The 23,578-nt window shown below is 32.6% G+C and overlaps 2 protein-coding genes across 5 annotated transcripts; one reads left to right on the forward strand and one right to left on the reverse strand.

Moving 5' to 3' along the window:
* Nucleotides 1-1,421: 1,421 nt before the first annotated feature.
* Nucleotides 1,422-9,122, reverse strand: LOC107871227 (probable inactive DNA (cytosine-5)-methyltransferase DRM3). 4 transcript variants are annotated; one of them, XR_007055544.1, is made up of 5 exons: nt 8,979-9,122; nt 8,542-8,778; nt 8,062-8,132; nt 7,658-7,962; nt 7,431-7,505 (listed from the first exon to the last, which is right to left on the reverse strand). XR_007055544.1 is itself a non-coding variant. In XM_047412705.1 (4 exons), exon 4 carries the CDS (start codon nt 2,536-2,538, stop codon nt 1,531-1,533), a length of 1,008 nt encoding a protein of 335 aa, XP_047268661.1. In that variant the 5' UTR covers nt 2,539-2,768; nt 8,062-8,132; nt 8,542-8,778; nt 8,979-9,122; the 3' UTR covers nt 1,422-1,530. The 4 variants fall into 4 exon arrangements, 2 of the variants coding, with proteins under 2 accessions (XP_047268661.1, XP_016573574.2); XM_047412705.1 differs by lacking the exons at nt 7,431-7,505; nt 7,658-7,962 and adding an exon at nt 1,422-2,768; XR_007055545.1 differs by lacking the exon at nt 7,658-7,962 and having other exon boundaries at nt 7,408-7,505.
* On the forward strand, nt 3,258-4,109 carry LOC107872117. The gene is made up of 2 exons (XM_016718910.2): nt 3,258-3,847; nt 4,025-4,109. The coding sequence occupies exons 1-2, from the start codon at nt 3,258-3,260 to the stop codon at nt 4,107-4,109; spliced, it is 675 nt and encodes a 224-aa protein (XP_016574396.2).
* Nucleotides 9,123-23,578: the final 14,456 nt, after the last annotated feature.

Here is a 23,578-nt window from a genome sequence, read left to right on the forward strand (position 1 = left end):
CCCCTAATTATTGAGTTGCTCCTAGGCTATAATTGGTGGTTTTGAATTTTAGTACTAAGCCCGCTATGATAGGATTTTCATTGATAACGTTAAAAATTTTAGTACTAAGCCAGCTATCCTTTTGCAATAATTATTCAACGTTAAAAATATCTAAAAATTACATAAACCCACAACTTAAGTTTCACTTATTAAAAAAAATCTATCTTTCCAAACATATTACAAAAATCTCATTCTTCAAGTTAATACATATACATAACTTTCTATGTATGAATCAGCTTTGTTATGTATATGAATCGGCCTTGTTATGTATATGTCGGCCTTGTCATATACAAAGATTTTTATGTATATGTTGACCTTGTTATGTATATAAATCGAGAGAGAGAGTAAAGTAATTAAAGATATGGAGAGAGTGTAAATAATTCTAATAAGGTTATGATTGTTACTTTTACAAAAAATATTGGTCATATATCAATTTTTTCTTAGATCTTTCAACTATTCTCTTTTTTCAACTTTTTCTTTGTTATGATATATATTAGGTATTATCACGATTCGTGATGAGATGAATAAAATTCTTTTACTCTTAAATATAGGTTTTGAATTTGAATCTAGGAGACGATACCTTTTTAGTAATGAACGGTTTTATCCTCGATAAATTTTAACAGCGTAAATTTGAATTAATCAAGAAAACTTTAGTTGTCATAGGATATGCTGTTCCATTTTCATATTTCTTGGATTAAATGAGTCAGGTTCTATTGAAGGAAAAATTAAACGTCATGATTTTCCAACTGCTTTTTCATGGAACAACAACAAAGTATAATCTCATAAGTGAGATTTAAAAAGAATAGTGTATATATAATCTTTTTCGATAGACCTTTGATTTAAGTAAAGCATAACAAGATCAATAAAAAATATAATTTACAAGATCATAAATAACTTGATAACCTGCTAGTTATTACTCACAAAAAAGAATACCTCTTTATCATATTTCTTTCCTTTAAAATTCAAATGGTGGTAACCAAAGTTAATTACTAGTTTTCTGCATAGTGTAAAAAGAGAAAAGGTATTGTCTGAATATAAAAAAGGTTACTTTTTCACCACAGAAGTGTTCACAGACAAACCAATTCCTTTTAACCAAATCTGCATTACTTTAAAAAATAATAAAGAACAAACCGAAACAAACCCAAACTGCTTTTGGTACATAGGGCGTTATCCCTACCGTTGTGAGATAGAGAGGTTGTTTCCGATAGACCCTCGCCTCGAAAGAGAAGTATCTGCAACGGAATTGAAAGAAACGAGACAAAGAAATATACCTTTGATCCAAGTCAGTTGAATAATCCACGAACAGATATTTGAAATATACAAAAAAGGGCACAACCAACTTTTAAGCATAGATCATCTGGCAACTTAATATAAGCTTCATACATTCACAAATTAAGCTTCATCTATTAGAAATTAGAAGTCATAATTAGCACAACATACCATTAAGCTCAGTCCACTAACAGCCTTACACATTAAAAGCTAAGGAACTAGCTAGTTTCGCCCCATTTTACTTCTAACACGTTGCAAGACACGTACAAACTCGTGAAACAGCATGAAATCTAAACTAGCATGACTATCGATATCTGCAGCTAAATTACCTTTAGAATAGTATGTACATGGGTTCTGGCATATGATGAAATCGAAACCACCAAATTGTTGAATCAAGACCTCTACCTTGTTACTGGTCAGCTTGGGAATATCTTCCAGCTGCACGAGTTCTCCTGCTTGTCCCGAACTACTCCACCATTGCTTGAGAATTCTCCGGTTTTTCTCAGAAGACTCTATTGAGACGACAGCTTTTAAGGGAATTCCAAGGCGATGCAATGCAACTTCTGCTCCGCCAATTCCACTATAGATTGACAACACTGTCAACCCTCCAGGGTACAGATACTTCAACGCAGAGAGACAATAAGCCAATGTATCTATTTGGAAGAAATGTTTCAGCGATAGAAGTCTTTCCATCAAGTTAAACCCAGCAATTCGAGTGTGATTTTCTGGGTAACCAAGAATGCGTTCAATTTGTTCTGGCACTATAGGTGCCAATTTGTAGCGGCCTACCCAGACTAGATTGAACATCTGGCACTGGAAGAGGATATCTTGCTGTCTGTCACCTGAAGGGTACCCCTGGGACTCACTTAGTGTTCTTTCAAGTCTATCGCATATATGAGATATAACAGATGTCTCCGAATTGATGCAGCTCAAGTGTTGCCTTGTATCCCATGACGGCCACCATTTTTTGCTGCTGGGAACTACTTCTTGAATTGTCATTGGTGGTTTTGGAACAATGTGAACTCGATTTTCAGTTGGAAGATTACGTACGCAATCTTCTTTACGACTCAGAGCTGAGAAAAGTCGAGTATGAACGAATTCTGGCTCAATGGAATACAAGAACTGTGATATTCTTACCCAAGAGTCGTGAGATAAATTCATGACATTCCCATAAAAGAAATAGGGAGCTTTAGCCACCATCTTATCAAGGCTCCTGCATGGATTCGGCATAAACAATTTCTGTGTGTCTTGACAATCTAGCACTCTTGGTTTTTGGCGAATCGCTCTTCGATGAACCTTACTCCTGGTAGTATTGGATAGCCCTAATATTTCTTGCCATGCAGGGCCAAGGGAAGTGCTTAAGGCTTCATCAAACTCTGATTTTGGTCTCTTTAATGTCTCGTTCTCATCAATAGAGTTCTCCTTTGGCCATTACCCTTTAAGCTTTTTCAGTAGGTCATCTACATATTCAGAGGTATCCAGTCTGTTAGGAAATTAAGATTTATCTAGAAACTCCTAATTAGTAGATATTTTATGTAGTGATCAAGTTTTTTTATTTACAATGAGTGATGGTTATTTGACCACATTAAGTGGCGGTTAGTTGGCCACACTGTATATATGTGTGTGTAGCCTATGTATTGAACCATTAAGAAATAAGAATACTTAAAAACATTTCAGCTTTCTCTTGTTCTTTGCGTTCTTTGTAGCAATTTACAGCTACATTTTATTCACTACTTCAGCTTTCTATTTTCTAATCTTTCTTCTCTTTCTTTTGACATGGTATCAAAGCCCATTTTTTACGGGATCTGAATCTGTTTTTTGTCGATTGACTCATCTTTTTTAAGTCTTTTTTCTTAGATCTGTTTGCTGGAAAAATGGCAGCAGAAAATCAACCAATGACAGGTCCTTCAATTTTTTTTGGCAATAATTATCATATTTGAGCCATTAAAATGAAGGCTTATTTAAAGGCTCTCAACTTGTGGGATGTCGTTGAGAGAGGAGAACCTACTGTCCAAGCATTGAGAGACAACATAACTCTCAATGAAATAAAAAAGTATGATGAGTTGGTGATTAGATCTCCAAGAGCTCTCACTTGCATACATTCAAGCCTAACGGAAGTGATGTTTACAAGGATTATGGCTTGTGAGACAGCCAAAGAAGCCTGGGATAAGCTAAAGGAGGAGTTTAAAGGCAGCAACAGAGTTAAGTCCGTTAAGGTCTTAGCTTTGAAGAGGGAGTTTGAGCTCTTGAAAATGAAGGATTCGAATAGTGTGAAGGAATCCTCTTCCAAGTTGATAGATATTGTGAACCAAATAAGGATACTTGGTGAAAACTTTTCAGATCAGAAGGTTGTAGAGAAAATCATGGTTGGCCTTCCAGACAAGTTTAAATCAAAAATCTCAGCTATTGAAGAGTCTTATGACTTGACTACTCTTTCAATGGCTGAGCTGATCTATAAATTGCAAATTCAAGAGCAATGGGTGACCATGAGAAGTGAAGGGACAGTCGAAGACGCCTTTCAAGTAAGGCATAAATTCAAGTAACAAAAGGAAAGCAGAAAAGTCTCTTCAGACCACTCTGGAGAGGTGAAATCTGGTGGATATTAAGATGAATCGTCGAGGAGAGGAAAATTTCCACCTTGTGGTATTTGTAAGAAGACAAACCACTTGGAGAAGAATTGTTGGCAGAAGTACAAGAGCTCTCCTATTCAATGCAGATACTGCAAGAAGTATGGGCATATTGAGAAGTATTGCAGGCAAAAGCAAACTCAAAGTGGTCAATCTTCCCAGCGAGTAAATTGATCACCAAGTTGAAAAAGCAGAGGAGGAGGTATTCATGGCTTCGCACACATCATATGTTGATCGATCCAATTGGTATGTCGATAGTGCATGCACAAGGCACATGGCGATTGATGAAAATCTGTTTGTTAGCCTGGACAGGTCTGATAGGACCAAAGTGAAGCTTGGAGATGGTGCACTGGTGCAAGCTCAAGGAAGAGGATCAATCAAGTACCCTACGGACGAAGGTATGAAAATCATAAACGATGTTCTTTATGTGCCAAGCCTGACTCAAAACTTGTTGAGTGTTGCTCAGCTGCTTCACAATAATTATTCACTTACTTTTAAGGATAAAAAAATGTGTCATTTATGATCATAAAGGTTGTGAAGTAGCTAAAATTAGCATGATTGGTAATTCCTTTCCAATTTCATACTATTCTGTTGAAAGTTGCTCTTTCAATGTTGAAATGAGTGATACTTGGCTTTGGCATAAAAGATTCGGTCATTACAACCTTAGTTCATTGGTGTATATGCAGTCCAAGGGTATGGTGCTTGATGTACCCAAAATTGACATGTGCCGAGATGTTTGTAAGTCATGTCAATTTGGTAAATTGCATAGACGATCCTTTTCTAAAGGAGGTCTTTGGAGGGCGAAGGAAAAGCTAGAGTTGGTTCATACAGATATATGTGAACCAATGAGGATGGCTTCTTTGAGTGGGAATAGATATTTTATTCTCTTTATAGATGATCTAACTCGAATGACATGGGTCTATTTTCTAAGTAGCAAAGTTCAGGTGTTCTCTGTTTTCAAAGAATTCAAGGCTATGGTAGAAATGGAGAATGGCTACCGGTTGAAGTATATCAGGTCAGATAATGGAACTGAATATTCTTCGCATCAGTTCAGTAAGTATTGTAAAGATGTGGGCATTCAACAATAATTTACTGTGAGCTACACTCCAGAACAAAATAGGGTTTCGAGAGAAAGAACAGAACCGTGATGGAGATGGAGAGATACATCCTGGCAGAAAAGAAGATACCTAAATATTTTTGGGCTGAGGCAGTCAATACCGCAGTCTATTTGTTGAACAGGTTACCAACCAGAGCACTCCAAGACATGACACCATTTGAAGCATGGAGAAATATAAAGCCGTCTGCGAGACACCTAAAAGTCTTTGGTTCAGTCTGCTATGCACATGTTCCAGATGCTAAAAGAGGCAAATTGGATAACAAGGCAGAACTTTGCATTTTGTTAGGCTATAGCTCAACTGCAAAAGGGTACAAAATATATAATGTTCGTACGAAGAAGGTGCTTATTAGTAGAGATCTTGCGGTGGACGAGTCTAGCCACTATGATTGGGATCGAGATATTGTTGTGAAGAACCAATATGGGAGTACTTCAGTTGCAGCTCAAAATCCGCAGACGAGTGATTTCTTCCAGTCCTATTACTGGAGCAAGACACCTTTCAAATGTTGAATTGACAACTGATTCTCCAGTTTTGAAGACCAGGTCACTAGCTGAAGTTTATGAGCAATGCAATTTTGCTCTTATGGAACCATCTTCCTTTGAAGAAGCAGCAAGTCATGAAGCTTGGATTTCCGCAATGGAGGAGGAGCTTGTCATGATTAATAAAAATGATACTTGAGAGCTGGTTGATAGGCCTGACCAAAAGAACGTCATCGGTGTCAAATGGGTCTATAGAACGAAGTTCAATCCAGATGGCTCCATCTTCAAACATAAAGCTAGACTCGTAGTTAAAGGCAATTGCCAGCAGCCTGGAGTGGACTTTGGAGATACGTTTGCTCCTGTTGCGAGGCATGAGACAGTAAGATTTCTAATTGCTCTTGCAGCACAATACAAGTGGAAAATCTACCATTTAGATGTCAAATCTGCATTTCTAAGTGGATTTCTTAAGGAAGATATTTTTGTTGAACAACCTGAAGGTTTTAAAGTTGCAGGTGAAGAAGACAAGGTGTATAAGCTTAAAAAGGCTCTCTACGGCCTTAAACAAGCTCCGAGAGCTTGGTACAGTAGACTGGATACTCATTTGTTGTCTCAAGGCTTCAATTGGAGCTTAAACGAGCCTACTTTATACTTCAAAAGGCAAGCTGATGGGAAGTTAATTGTGATATCTGTTTATGTTGATGATTTGATGATCACAGGTGAGTCAAGAAGTTAAAAATGCGATGCTAAAAGTTTTTGAAATGTCTGATCTAGGGGAGATGAAGTTCTTCCTGGGAATGGAAATTTCTCAATCTTCTGAAGGAATTTTCTTGTCCCAAAAGAGGTATGCCCTGAATCTCTTTAAAAGATTCAAGTTTGATAAGACCAAACCTGTTGCAACTCCACTTGTTGTGAATGAAAAGTTAATGAAGGATGATGGAGAAGACCGAGCTAGATGTGATATTTGCAACTAGTCTACTATCTCGATATATGCAATGTCCCAGCACCAAGCATCTTGGAGCTGCTAAAAGGGTGTTGAGGTATATTAAAGGGACAACTGATTAAGGCATTTGGTACAGAAGTGTGGAGAATAGAGTTCCTATTGGCTATTCAGATAGTGATTGGGGTGGATGTTTGGACGATTATAAAAGCACATCTGGTTATTCTTTTTCATTTGGTTCGGGCATTTTTTCTTGGAGCGCAAAGAAGCAGGATATCGTAGCTCAATCTTCAGCTGAAGCCGAGTATGTGGCTGCTGCTACAAATCAAGGAATTTGGCTGAGAAAAATCTTGTTTGAATTGGACCTTTTGCCAGAAGAACCAACAGTGATCTATGTGGACAATAAATCAACCATTGCTATGGCTGAAAATCCAGTGCAACATGGAAGGTCGAAGCATATCAACATCAAATTTCATTCTTTGCGAGATGCCGAGAAGAATGCCGAAGTTAAGTTGGTGCATTGCAGAAGTGAAGAACAACAAGCCGATATTCTAACCAAGGCTCTTCCCACCAATAAGTTTGAGTTTCAAAGGTCATTGCAGGGAGTTTCAATGAAAAATCTTAAGGAGGAGTGTTAGGAAATTAAGATTTATCTAGAAACTCCTAGTTAGTAGATATTTTATGTAGTGATCAAGTTTTTTATTTACAATGAGTGATGGTTATTTGTCCACATTAAGTGATGGTTAGTTGGCCACAAAGAGATTTTTTTTGCTTGTTTTGTGGTGTGTATTCCCCATACACACACTATATATATGTGTGTAGCCTATGTATTGAACTATTAAGAAATAAGAAGAGTACTTAAAAATATTTTAGCTTTCTCTTCTTCTTCTTTGCAATTTTTCGTAGCAATTTACAGCTACATTTTATTCACTACTTCAACTTCTTTCTTCCCTTTCTTTTGACACAGACATTCCTCTTTCTTAACAGCTATTGGATGAAAATCAATTGAACCATTCCTGCTAACAGAGTTCAAGAGATGCTGCAAGCAGATGAATAAAACAAAACACATTAAAAAAGAATTTTTCAAATAGCATACTATAAGGAAAAAAAGGATCTCAGATAAACAAAAAGTATCATAAAGAACAGGAGAAGGACATATGTAAGTCATTTGAAAAAAATACAATAGTTTACCTAAATTAATCTAGTTGTTTACTAGTTTCTTCACAACTTTAAGCATCAGAGTTTCAGTAGAGCAGAAGAAGCAGAGCATGTCAATAGTTGATGAGCAAAACAGTATTCCATATATGAATTCTAACAAAATGCTTCGTGCAAATAATCAAAGGATAATCATCCCAAAAACTCTCTTCCTAATAACTGATTGTGAAGTATAACTGCAACACCACCACCATGGAGTTTCACTCGGGCAAGGCTGTGAGTGGTTGTCACAATTGCTTGAAACCTCTTCGATTTGTTATTGTCCTATTTTTGGTCCAAAACTAATTGAAGCAAGCTAGCTAATCAACAAATAAGGATTACCAAAATTGTAAGTTTTACGGCACTACGAAAACAAAAAAAGGAGACATATAATTAATTACCTTGTTAGTTCTTCTACCACTACTAGGATCTACAATCAAATTTGCAAGCTCTTCGAGAGGAGAGTCAGAACCTAAAAGGCAGAAGACAAAAGCTAAATAAAGCATCGATTGGAAAACTTGACTGAAAATGAGAACTTGAGGACACTCATGACATATTTTACCAAATCAGAAAGGCTGCAGAAAAATAATTGTGATTTCAATATGCAAACAATTACTAGAGGAATAGACACTAGCAAAGAACATAACTTACTCACCAATCTTAAAAGATAAAGAATCCGTTTCAAATTTAAAAAACAAGCATGAAATCACGACGACAATAATAACAACCCCATACACAATATGGTTTCATAAGAGGAAACTTAAAAAAAAAAAAAAATCTATACTTTATTCTTATCTTAAAAAGATAGAGAAATTATTCCCGACAGAAAGCACATAAAATTACACAATGAAAAATAGATCACTTGAAGCACTGAATTTTACTAGGCCAATATAGATCTAATAGATGATGTATCATTTGTTGTGATGGTGTGAATCAATGTCTTTCATGAGATCAATGGCAATTCCCAAAAGTGTGATGGGCTCTGGGACATCTTCATTTTGCTTCTCATACTCAAATGTCCATGATATCCAATTCTCTTCAACATCCAGTGAAGCTGATTCTTTTCTTTTCTTTATGTATGTGATCAATAACTTGCTTTGCCACCCTCTCTTCCCCCTCTTCAAAATATTTTTACAATCAGATCAATTATAAAATAATTATATATATACAATCAGTCAATTATAAGATAATTAGACCAATTATAAAATAATTATATGTATACGATCAGATCAGTTATAAGATATATAATCAGATCAGTTTCAAAATAATTATATGTATACAATCAGAACAGTTATAAGGTAATTAAATGTTAACTTACATCAATGTATAATACGTCATACATGGTTGTTAACTTGATATCTAGATTAGCAATTTTGCCAAGAGTTAATTTTGTCAGATTATATATATACACACAATTTTAATAAGCCTAAAACTTTAGCCCTTGAGCTAATTTACCCCTCAAACCCATCCTCTCTTAGCAAATAGCAATAGTAATTAAGGAAGTAGTTCGTATTACTAATAGTATATGAATGGAAAACTTGGTACTTATTGAAGCCATGGTTCATTGCCTTTATATAATTGTAAGGCTGTGTAAACTCATACTTTCGATTCACACCTTGAAAAAATTATTATTGTCTTTTGATCGAATTAAAAAATAAATGTTATTAGAATATGTATAGCCAAAATAATGAGGGGCGGGGTGGGGGTGGGATTGCAATTTTTTCATCAGATATTCGATATCTATACGTGAATTTTTCAATTAATCCAATTCGAGACTCACAAGATCGATTAAAGCGAAAAGTACTCCTTAGCAAGTTTTTTTTTCATTCTAAAGTCTGAACTCAAAAAATCCAAAATCTCTAATTAAATAAGAATTCAATCCAATATTTACCTATAATGAATTTATAGGTTATTTAAAAAAAAAGAAATATAGAAAAATCAAAATAGTAAGCCCTCATGTTAAAATTTTTCAATCTTTCAACTACTTTGTCTTTTTTTCCCAACTTTTTTTTTGTTATGATATATATTAAATTATGATGGGATGAATGAATTTTTTTTTACTCTTAATTATAGAAATTGAATTTGAATCTCGAATAAGATACTTTTTTAGTAATGAGCGGGTTTATCTTGGATAAATTTTAACAGCGTAAATTTGAATTAATCAAGAAAACTTTAGTTGTCATAGGATATGCTATTCTATTTTCATATTTCTTGGATTAAATGAATAGGTTTTGAAAAAAAAAAAAAATTTGAAAAATCAGGAGGTTCTATCAAAGGAAAAATTAATTATCATGATCTCCCAACTGTTTTTTTATGACACAACAACAAACTCGGTATAATCTCCGTTCAACAAGAGTACCAACACTTCCTAATTCACCTTCATGAACCTCAAAATGGTTTACCTTATCACTTATATTAGGGATATGGGGAAGTTTGGAGTTGAAGTGATCATGAAATAGTTCTCCACCACACATAGTAATAACCCATATAATAAAAGCGGGATAATTATAGACTCCGTTTGGTCATGAAAACATAATTTTTCGGAGTTAGAAATAGTATTGAAAATGAAATTGGAGTTGTATTTGACCATGAATATAAATTAAAGTTGTTTTTAAAATTTTATGAGAAAAGTAAGAGTGAAAAAGTGAAAACAAGTTTTAAGAGTGAAAACAAGTTTTTCTTGTTTTCACTTTTTCAAAATACAATTCCAAATTGTATTTGAAATTTTCATAGTCAAACATTGTGATTTTCACTTTTTTCACTAAAGTGAAATAATTTTTTGAAAAAAAATGAAAAAATACTTATGGCCAAACGGCTATTGAGTAATTAGAGGAATTTGGAAAAGAAAAAAGAGAGAAAAAAATTAAAGATAATTAAGAGAGGAGAGCAATTGATGAGATCGATTCCTAACTCAGCAGGAGGGCATCCACACCTAGCAGTCTAGCACTACAATGTGTTATAATACTAAGGTTTCGTTTGGTAGAGTGTATTATAAAATATAATGTATGCATTAGTTAATATGTATTATTAGTACCTTGTTTGGTACATCTTTTTGTCTATGTATAACTAAAGCAAGCATTAGTTATACACCCTATTGTGTATTGAAGTATGTATTAGTAATACACTCCATTTCCTATGTATTAGTAATACAAAGATTTTAAACACATGTATTAACCTATTAAATGACCTTAATGTCCTCAATTTTCCTCTCAAAATATTTCACCATTCTTTTCCTGCCGTTTTAATTTACAATAGTGAATTCTTTCAAAACATTTCACAATTTTCTTCTCATCATCTTAATTTACAACAATAAATAGTTGATTTAAATAACTATAACATATTTTTGTTTTATTTCGAGGGTCTTTAAAAAGATAAAAAAGAAATTGAGACTATTTCTTAATTTTACGTCTTGTATTTTATTTTTGTTTCGACTATGTTAATCCATCACTTGCAATTAATCGCAAACCTCTATATACTAGTTCAACAATACTAATTATGTTTGAGATGACAAAAGAAATTTGTTACAAAAAAGTGTACAAAATCAAAGAAGAGTATTTTTGTAAACAAACACTTCTTTTATAGAAATTATGTAAGATGTATTATTTCTTATACATCAAACCAAACATGTATAAGAAATAATACATGTATAACTAATACAAGTATAACTAATACAAACATTACCAATACATTATATTTTGCATTGTTCTTATACACTCTACCAAACGACCTCTAATAGTTTGTTGTTGATCACAAGTAGAGGACCTGTAAATAATGTTCTAAGTGCAGATATTATAGTGGTTGTGCCACTAACTAGCTCTTCGTAAATTTTGTTACGATGCAATACTAAGGGTCCGTTTAGATAAGCTGAATAAAAAGTGGTTGAAAAAAAGTTCTTTAAAAGTACTTTTGAAAGTGCTGAACTTATTTTAAAAATAAACAGTTACGTGTTTGGATAAAAGTGCTGAAACTATAAAAAAGTTATTTATGTGTTTGGTAAACAAGTGCTTTTAAGCACTTTTTTTTTGTCAAAATATTTGAAATACCCTTAAAGTTGTTAACAATATATAGAGTTGATTATTATTAATTTTTATTTTTAAAATAAATCAAATTAAAATTAATATATATTCTTTTATATATATATAAATATTTTCATGAATGAATATTAATTTGCACGCTAAGAACTTTTTTTGGTTATAAAAGTTTACATCGTTAAGCAAAATATATATGTTACTAATCATTATAATTACATTAATAGATAAATAGGTGGTCACAAATGATACTATTTGTTTGATAAAAAGACTCCTAATTAGAAAACATATTACTCGTTGATTGAGTAATGACTATTACTATTAAAATATTGGCGAATATGAATGTTGCATCTTGAAATATAGACAGATCATTCACTAATCGTCCATGAAGTTGTATATCTTCAATGAGTATTCTCCATATATTTTGGTTGGTGAATTATTTTTTTATTAGAGAAATTCATATGTTGTACAATAATAATTGTTCAAATTTTAAAAAATATATTAAAGAAGGAAAATAATATATAAAAATTCATATTTCATAAATTAGAAGTTTCATAGAAAAAAAGTATTAATATAGTTAGAGTTAAGTTCGTCATAAATACAAAAAGTAAAAATATTCAATTAATAAAGGCATTAAGCATTAAAAGCTATTTTGGGACTACACAAGGATAATTTTGGAATAAGGAAGAATTTTGAGGGACAAAAATACCTTTTAATTGGTCAAATTAAAATGGCTTAAAAGCCAACAAAACTAATATAGGAATTTGAGCTTTTAATTTTTGACTTTTTAGGCAATTTTCAAAATTGCCAAATACTTTTAAAAATAAAAAATAACTTTTAAGCCATTTTGACCAACTTGGCTCTTTCAAACACCTTCTACGTATCCTATTAACCAAAAAGCAAAAAAAAAAAAAAAAAAAAAAAAGGAAAACATATGTGGTCATACTTGGGCCAATGGGCTTTTAAGCCCAATCTACTTAATGAAACTTATGGGGGAACTTCAGATTCCCCACGCAAGAATGCAGCAGCAGCAAGCAGCAAAGGGAGAGCAGGGACCAAAATATGCCCTATAACTAAAAAAAAATAAAAATATTAATATATTTCATATAAAAAGAAATATCAAAATAGGCTTGTGCACTTAATAAGTGCACAATATCTTTAAATTTGTAACGAAAGATATCTGACGGCATTATAAAAGTGGAAGTTCACATATATGTCATTTTTTTAATGGATTTTGCACTTAATAAGTGCACAATCCATTTGTTCATGGATTGTACACTTAATAAGTGCACAATTCTTTCTTTTATGGATTGTGCACTTAATAAGTGCACAATACATTTTTTTTATGAATTGTGCACTTATTAAGTGCACAATCTATTCTTTTATGGGTTGTACACTACATAAGTGCACAATCTATTCACATTCTTTCACATCCCAATTTAATTTTTTAAAGATTGCGCACAATTAATTTATTTATAGATTGTGCACTAAAAATTTGCACAATATATATTTTTTTTTAGTGCACAATTCATTTATTTATATTTAATATTAAATGGTCGAAGATATACGAAAAATGCTATAAGTTACAATCCTTCTCATATTAATTTTATAAAATAATACATATTAAAATATTAATTAAAATTTATATAGACCGACCTCAAAAAGTGAAACCATGACAAGTAAAAATGAACAAAGGAAGTTTTTAATAATATACTTTATTCGTCTTAAACTATCTGTTATGTTTCTCTTTAATATCTCCTTATTAAATATTTTCTTTTATTGATGTGTTTATAATTTTCAAGAATAATTATTACTAAAAATAAAAACATTTGAAAATAACTAATTTTAAAAATCACCATAGATCATTTCAAACGGAAAGAGATACTAAAAGGATACTATTGCTATCGTTAAAGCAAAGTGATTCTCATCAGGCAAATTAGAAGGAAAATAAGTAGTAAGTGAAAATTATTGTAAATAAATATTCTGAAATATGCTAAAACGAAAGAGGAGAGGAGAGAGATCTATATAAGAAAAGACTTTGCTTCTTCTTCTTCTTGGTGTGTTTATGCAATGTAGCATATCATGCCTTTTATAGGCAAGAGTATGTGTAAAATGTGAACTATGTGATTGTAGATTCACAAACTTCATGCTGCACTAGTATGTGTAGAATGTGTAGTATGTGAATGTACAATGTGTAGTATATGAACATCCACCAAATACATGTAAAATGTGTAGTATGTGAATCTACAATGTGTATTATATGAACATCCACCAAATACATTATTTACAATACTCCCCCTTGGATGTTCATGTGAAGAGAAATTCTAAAGAAAATAAGATGTACATAGCGGTTTGTAATATGCCTTGTTTGTTGCCTCATTAAAAATCTTACCAGGAAAATCCAGTGAGACAAAACCTCGGTTAAGGAAAAAAGAGTGCAGCGCATATGTACTCCCCTGATAAAATCATCACTTAATATCTAGGAGATGACGCATTTCAATCTTGTATCTCAACTTCTCAAAGGTTGATATTAGCAATGTTTTAGTGAACATATCTGCTAGATTATCACTTGAACGAATTTGTTGAACATCTATTTCACATTTCTTCTCAAGATCATAAGTGAAAAAGAATTTTGGTGAAATGTGCTTTGTTCTATCTCCTTTAATGTAACCTTCCTTCAACTGAGATATACATGCAGCATTATCTTCATACAATGTAGTTGGAATATCCTTATTCAAAGAAAATTCACACATTTCCTGAATATGTTGAGTCATTGATCTCAACCAAACACACTCCCGACCCGCTTCATGAATGACAATGATTTTTGCATGATTTGAAGAAGCTTCTGCTAATGTTTGCTTCATTGAATGCCATGATATAGCTATACCACCATATGTAAATAAATAACTCGTCTAAGATCGAGCCTTATGTGAATTAGACAAGTATCTTGCATCTGCATAACCAATTATTTCTGACTTGGATTCATTTGAATAAAATAATCTCTAGTCAATGGTTCCTCAAAGATATCTGAATATATGCTTGAGACCATTCCAATGTCTTTTAGTTGGGAAAGAGCTGAATCTTTCCAATAAACTTACCGCTAAACAAATATCCGGTTGAGTATTATTGAAAAGATACATTAGTGCCCCGATTGTACTAAGATATGGAGTTTCATCACCAAGAAGTTTTTCGTCATTTTCTTAAGGTCGAAATAGATCTTTGTTTATATCAAGCGATCTCACAATCATTGGGGTACTCAATGGATGTGATTTATCCATGTAAAATTGCTTTAAAATCTTTTCAGTGTATGTTGATTGATGGACAAAAAATTTATTTGTCAAATGCTCAATCTGTAGGTCGAGACAAAATTTTGTCTTTCCGAGATCTTTTATGTCAAATTCCTTTTTCAAACACTCAAAAACTTTTGAAAGATTTTTAGGAGTGTCAATGATATTCAAGTCATCAACATAAACAGCTAGTATAGCAAATTCAGATTCAGACCTTCTTATAAAAACACAAGGGCAAATAGGATCATTTTTGTACCCTTTTTTTAGCAAACATTTGCTAAGACGATTATGCCACATCTGTCCTGATTGTTTCAATCCACATAAGGATTTTTGAAGCTTTATTGAGCAAGCTTCTTGCGAATTTTTATACGCTTTACGTACTTTGAAGGCCTCTGAAATTTTCATAAAAAATATCGATGTCCAAGGAACCATACAAATAGGCCGTGACAACATCCATTAGGCGCATATCAAGTTTTTCATGAACTGCCAGATTTATTATATATCTGAAGGTAATTTCATCCACCACAAGTCGTGCTTTATATCTTACGACTTCACCTTTTTCATTTCTCTTTCGCGCAAAAACCCATTTGTACTTCACTGGCTTGACACCTTCAGGTGTTCAGACTATTGATCCAAAAATTTTACGTTAATAAAAGCTATTATCTCATGTATAGAATAGCAGTATACATAAGTGCAATAATTACACTAATACATGACATTTTCTAATCATTTTCATGAGATAAAAATTGATCGTTCTTTATGGTAAGCGATCTCGCAATCATTGGGATATTCAATGGATCGAATCTTTTTTAAATCCTTTAAGGATTTTCCTATAACATTTGTCATCTAGCTAGACATGATAGTCATTCGTTATACTCATTCAAGATTTTCCTACATTGCTAGATTTAAAGAAACCTTATTGCATCCACCATAGGAGAACACATCTTCAAACAATAATGCCAGGAATTTTTGAATAACCATTATGCCTCTATGCACAAGTCGTATTTTATATCTTATGATTTTACTTTTTGCACAATCACCAATTTGTATCCCCCTGGCATACCTTAGTCTATGGACTAATTTTGAAACATCACTTTTCAAGTGAAAAATAATATACTTAAATTGCGTATTTCATCTGTCCATATTATTTTACAGATTTAAATTCAAGATCCTCGATACCATTTATAATGGTGATCTTTACATTATACCAAAGATATCATCAATGGTTATTTGATATTGATTCCACTACAACATAACATATCAAGATCGATCTCTTCTTTTCCATCATTTTCAGGTACCTGAACTTTTGCCAAGGTTTTATGAAGAGTTATGTCATAGTACTTTTTAAAGCACTTGCCTCATTATCATTGACCATATTTATCATTTGCCCCTCTCCTTCTTCAAGGAATTTTATATTTGGAATCGATTTTTCTGTCACGCTTCAGGCGTGCCATAAACTCTGTCCTCCAAGGACTTCTCATTGGAGCATTTATAGCTGAATTATAGCATAGGATCAGTCTGGCAATGAACTTGAAATATTTTGCAAATCGTGAATTATCAATTGAACTTCAAGTTCACTATTTTTTTACGAGCATCTCGATAATTCATTTCCTATATTTCAGCTATAATCATATCTTTCCCTAATGTTAGAAAATCTAACATTCACCCCAACTTTATTTGGAAATCCATCTTTGTGAGTGGTGGATATTGCACATTCAATATATATATATATATATATACATATATGTGTGTGTGTGTGTGTGTGTGTGTGTGTGTCTGTGTGTATATATATATATATATATTTAGATGGATTTTAATTGATTCCTGGCCCTGAACCAACAATATAGGAGAATCTTGTTGGTTTGATGCATACAAATGTTGCTATATTTAAATAAACTCGTCTCATATCAAATTTTATTTTTGGGAGATTTGTTCTCATAACCAATCGTTCATCTATAATTGGAGGCACACAATTTTCTGCTAAACCAATCAATACATCAACTTGTATAGTTTGGAATCATGCTCTCTATTTTAACAATTTGAGCAAACAACCTTGCAAAAATCAAACTGCAAGTTGATAGCAGCGCATGTGACCAACCATAGATGCATCACATTCAATAGTAAATGATCCACATGGCAGGTGAATGGGCCCATATTCACCTTGCTGCACATTCCAAAAATTTAAAGAACACAATCATAACTTTAGCTGCTATGATATTTTATCGTGAAAACAAGCAACATAAGAGAATTCTTAAAAAATATAAAATCACATGAATTCTCAATTATTTTAGCATCACATTTGAATCGGAATGGTCAACCGATCATGCCAACTTATACATTTTCTGTAAACTTTTAATTTACTGCAGCATGTGATTTCGTCACCATGCCCATATATTTATATCAATAAATAGGTGAAAAACGGGTAGCCTTTTTCATAAATATTTATAACCCATTTTGATTGTAGTAATATGAAGATACAAATTTTTCATAATTTACAGTCTCAATATGAAAAAAAAATCAATTCCCTTGAAACTTAAAAAGTTTCCTTTTGAAGACTTACTACAATTTCAATGACCTGAATAATTTTATTCCTTCGAGTAGTAACACATTAGCTTTTCGAAGCTATCAAATACTTATGTACTATCTCATATTTTAAAACACCATTCATATGGTGCCCATCTCCTTTTAGGGAGAAAATTATAGTCATTGTAGTCAAATTATAATATGCAAGACCTCCTTTTTGTTTTACTTTTGCCTTTAATAATTTATTTTTATAACATTTGGTAAGTCCTTTTGGCGTACCATATTTACAAGATCGGTGAGAAATTCATTCGACCACATCATAATATTCATATTTGGTCATGATCAAAACTTTTATAGGCAAGAATCATTTCTTTCTTTTATCCTTTGATAGATCATGATCAAACATACTATAACATCAAGGACCTTTTTATACCAAATTAAAAGTCTTCCCTTTTTTTCCCCTCAAACCTCCCATAGAGGTGAGTTTTGGTATTTATCCAACCATATATAATCATAATTTTATCTATATTTTTTCACATTTTGACACATTCACTTTCAAGAATGGACAAACATTCATAATGCTTACACGAGCCACATTCTTTTAGAGAATTGGAATATATGTGCTTCATAATTTATTTCATAAGTTCATTGTCATGTTTTGACATTTATCATATTTATAGGTCCATCTCAACATCACTTTGAAAGGCCAAGTGTATCTTCACTTTTATCCTTCTCTCTTTTGATGGGGGATTTGTAAAACCTATCAAATTAGGTTGCACAACAACCGTGTGAAACCTGTCAAATTATGTTGCACAACAACTGTGTGCCCACTTCCTTTTCTACCAAATTGGTGGTGAACAAAAATTTCCTTCACCTTTTGAAGGACAATTTGGAGAACCCATAGTGTTCTTCCTTTTAATATTATCAAGGTCATGACAATTATGACTTTGTTCCTTCACATCCACATGCACTTTTAACCACTTGTCTTTTTTCATCCTTATATGCACGGCTACCACATTTATATGAAAGAATGAAGGAAATCAATGTGTCAGGTTTTATATTTTTCACCAAAAGTATATTTACATCGGCCATCATTATCATTAAATAGTGCATTGGGACTCAGACCCAACATCTTGTCAAAATAGAGACGTATAAGTCATAATTCAGCTTAATTGTGTATATTAAGACAATTCTTCTCTAAATTTATTAATGCAAAAAAAGGAGCAATTTCATAGTTTAAAGATCATACGAAGCGGATTAGGTACATTCCAAATTACTAGATACCATTTGATAATATTAACAAAATCAATAAACATAACTTTCTTGTTCGTATGAAAAAGAGAAATTTTGCTAGAACTTCGTGCTGATAACGTATTGTAAATAAATATTCTGATAACTATGTGATTGTAGATTCGCAAAATTCACGCTACACTAGTATATGTAGAATGTGGAGTATGTGAATCTACAATGTGTAGTATATAAACATGCACCAAGTACATGTAGAATATGTAGTATGTGAATCTACAATGTGTAGTATATGAACATCCACCAAATACATTATTTAAAATAATCCCTCATCGGCATAATATTTCTATTTTCCAATTTTTCATTTAATTTCCTAATTCAATAAATTCCTATAATATTTGACTAGGCATATTGAACCTTCAATCAATTGAATTGTTCATTTTTAATCTTTTTACATGTGAATATTTACAAATTTATCCTAATTGTTATCCGTTCCACCACTTAATTATACATGTCATATGTTAAATTTGTACAATTACTGAATATTTAGTGGTAACATATATTGTTCTATAAATAGTGAAATATATCATTTTTTTTACATGCAGGACCAAAAACGCACATTTCAATTACTTAAATTTAAAAAATAATGAATCATATATCACAAGTACTAAAATTAGAATTTATTAATAATTTGGGGATCAAAATGCCTATTATCTCATAAAAATAGTTACTCCTTCGAAACCAAAGATCAGCAGTGGAGATAACTTTAATAAAAAAAAATGGATTGTGCACTTATTAAGTGTACAATCCATAAAAAAATAGATTGTGCACTTATTGTGAATTTTTATCTTTTTAACCCCATCAGACATCTTCCGTTATAAATTTAAAGATATTGCGCACTTATTAAGTGCACAAAGCCTATTTTGGTGGTTTTTTTTACATGGCATACATTGATACTTTTTTTAATTGTAGAACATATTTTGGTTCTGGATTGGCAAAGGGAGAAGAAAAAAGAAAAGAATTGAACAATCATTTATTTTAGCAACTTAGCATTACATATTTTGATTGTCATGCATTTTCTGGAGGAGCACATAGCGGACTCAACTAGTACGAATATAGTTAAAAGAAAAGTATAAAAAGGAGGTAATTTTTAACTTGATCCACAAATTAGACTCTTACAATTCACGAATTTAGAATTGAGGTTGAAAGTTTAAGAATCAAGGATTAAAGTTATAGAAAAATTTGTAAATTCTCATGAACGGAGTAAGAATATTAAGTGATTGAATTGTAACCTTTACACCTTCGGCTTAACCAAAGAATAGTATATATACAATAACATTATGAGAAAAATCAACTATAAGGTTGTTTTAATGGATTGAAACACAAATTTAGTATAAGTTGTTAATTGAGGGCCAATAACGAAATTCCTATAGTTGGGTAGTCTAAAGTAGTTATTCTTTGGCCTAAACAAAGAAATTAACACGAGATTGATATGATGTGATTATAGATTCGATCAAAGGAGGTCATACGAATTGTTCGAGATGGCAAATTTGATATTACGACAAGTGTACTGTGAGTAGTAATCTTACCATAATTTGTGTTTCTCAAATTTCATATTTTATACATGTTTTTATGAGAATAAGAGTTATTAAATGCTTTGAAAATTTGCACGTGGGATAAGTTCTTTACTTGATATGATATTGAAATGGTTATTCCAGTTTACATGTACTATGATTTGCTATGAATTTTAAATCCTATGTACTATTCTGAAACATATTTTTATATGAATATATATTACTTACAAGGAAAGTAGAAATGGGAGTAGACCTTTATTTGAATCCCGTAGCTAACGGAAGAATCGTTAGAACTGGTGCACCTTGTATTTACTGATTACCATTACAACCCTCACTAGTGGGAAGGTAGAACTAGCATACTGTTATTGATCTCCCCCGAGTAAGGACCTAGTGATATGATATTTGACTCCTTTATGAAGGGTCATGGGCAAAGCTACGTTACTACAAGCGTGGTCAGATAAACAACTTTCGTCGAAAATTTTTCTTGCATATATAGGTTAAATATAATTTTTTTCGAATATGTATTAAAAGCTGAACAACCTTATCATAGAAAGCAGCAATAGTCTAGTGGCCAAGGGTGTGCAGTTTTACCCCAGCCGCGCGGGTTTGAGCCCCAAATACAAGATTGCTATTTCTTTTTTGCTTAGAAAGAACAAAAATTTCTTTAAAATATGAACACACTTCACAAAAAACCTGGCTCTGCCACTATGAGGGTCCACTGTTATTGGCTATTCTTGAAGTAGAATGTCACATTGATTACATGATTCACTCTTGGAAACCTCCCAAATATGTAATATTTGATATGATATAATACTTATTGAGTTTATTATTGAACTATTGGTTCATTTTTCTTACATAAAATAAATGATACTGTTTATCATTACTGCTTTCTGAAAGAGCATATATTTCATGATGTTTTATGACTTATCCCCATTAAAACGATTGCGGTTAAATTACTCATTGATCTAGTGTCTCACTCCTCGCTATTTATTTTTCAAAGAACGCAGGTGACGGTGAGAATTTTGTTAGCTAGAGGATTTAAGTGACATATTTTGTTAGGATTTTTGCCCTGATTTTCTTACCAAATTTAAGTTTTACTTTTCTTAGAAAAAAAAATTAAAGTAATACCATAATTACTTTTACTTTTCTTGAAAGAAAAATATAAAACTTTTTCATATTTGGCAAACCTCTTTCTTGGAAGAAAGATTTCGAAATTCTATAAATAGAAGACCCCCTTCTCATACCATAACACAATAGCATTAAGAATGTAGTCCTTAAAAGAGTCTTGTTTAGGGGGAGATTTCTCCAATAGTTTTCATGTGTTTTAATAATATTAAGTTTTATAGTACGTAGGCCAATTGGCCAAAACATATAATACTTTTATGCTTTTTTAGTATTGTTTCTTTGTCGTCTGATTTATCATCTCATAGTTTGTAACTAGTTCTCTCATAGTTTTTTTATATTTTTAATTTAGTTTTTAATATGTAGGCTGATTGGTCAAACCATATCAATAATATTATGCTTTTTCAGTTTAGTTTTGTGTCATATGAATTATCATCATATTAGTTTGCAAACTTTAAGCTTCCGCATGACGCCCTCTCGATTTCGAACCGAATAAGTGTTATCGATCCTATGGTTCAAAGGTCCGATGGGGTGGTGAGACGGGATTAAACAGGTTCAAAGCTGTAATACCCGTGCATTTTTTCTAGCTAGAAATCATCTCAAAGATGCTAGGATTTACTTTAAAATGCAAATCTATTTTTTTGTACACATACTATTTTTGAGATTTTCACTTTCTATCACGTGGGAAATTGAGTTAGATTTTCAACGATACCAATTTCGTCCAAATCCGACATCAGACGAAGAAGTTATGGACGTTTTACTCGGAACTGTCAGAATTGTCCAGGTGCGACGACCCAGTTGGAGGACCACCAAATTAGTGACGGACCACCACTTGGACCGTCACAGCCAAGGCAAAAGGGCCCCGTTCTGGATAAAACCTGATGGACAAGATGTTGGACCATCAATTTAGTGATGAACCGCCACTTTGGCCGTCACAGCCAAGGCAGTTGAGCCACGTACTGGATAAGGACTGACGAAAGAGTTGACAGATCGTCAAAGTTGTGACGGACCGTCATCCAGGCTGTCAACTCTTATCCAGTAAACCTCATTTCTGGTCCACGTCTGACAGGTTAAATGATGAACCGTCAAGTGTCTGAAGGACCGTCACATGCCACGTTCAGTTTATTTCCAGGTCATTTTAACAGGGGTATTTTGGTAACTTATCACCCGCCAATATATACCCAGATAAGTTCAAATTCAGCCATTATGCTCATTATTATTTCACACACAAAAAAAAACTAGGGTTTCTCTCTAAATTTAAATCTCCAAGAACAAGACTCAATCTTCAAGAAATCAAGGGGTTTCAAATCTTTCAAGTTCAAAAACATCAAGAACCTTGAGTCAGGTATGCGTAATGTTCATCTATGGGCCCCTTTCGTTCATAGAGTTTAAGAACCATGCTTTTAAATGAGAAACTTTGATTTTCTTGTTGTTATGTGATGGTGTTCATGCTAGTGATCATTGTTTAAGCTTCAAAATAGTAATTTAAGTGGGTTTCCATGATGTATACATGCTTGTAGTTAAAATCCATGAATTTGGGTGGTTCAAGATGATTAAAATTGTTGAGAAAAACTATGCCCCGAAGTGTCCATGCAAGGTATTTGTTAAAATGCCTAGAATGCTAAAAATCATGTTCCGATGATCCCATAGTATTTAAATAACAAGCTATGTCAACTTTTAAGATGATGCCACATGAACTTCCATGCTATTGATATGTGTTGCTAGTATGATTATGCAAATAACATGATATTAAAGTTGTGCAAGTACTTCTATATGACATGAAATCCTTTCCATGCAATACATTGTTGATAGCCATGCTTAGTATGAAATCTCTTATGTACGATATTATAAATTGTGGACTCAAATATTGTCATCAAGTCATGTCATATGTGTCAGTTTTCTTCCATCGAGTCCTGGGGGTATTCGTACCCGAAAAACATAGTTGTGTGCCTAGAGCCATGTCATGTTGTCACGATCATCTCAGTCAAGCCACGATCTATAGAACTCAGTCAGTCATGTGACTCAGGAAACCTCAGAAATCTTATGATCTCAGTTAACTCTCAGATAGTTGTACTATTCCGTCAGTCAACGAAAGTCAGTTAATCAGTCCATGTACAGTCAGTTGAATCATGTTCAGTC

Source organism: Capsicum annuum, chromosome 5 (genome assembly GCF_002878395.1).
Source record: "Capsicum annuum cultivar UCD-10X-F1 chromosome 5, UCD10Xv1.1, whole genome shotgun sequence".
Classification (NCBI taxonomy): Eukaryota; Viridiplantae; Streptophyta; class Magnoliopsida; order Solanales; family Solanaceae; genus Capsicum; species Capsicum annuum.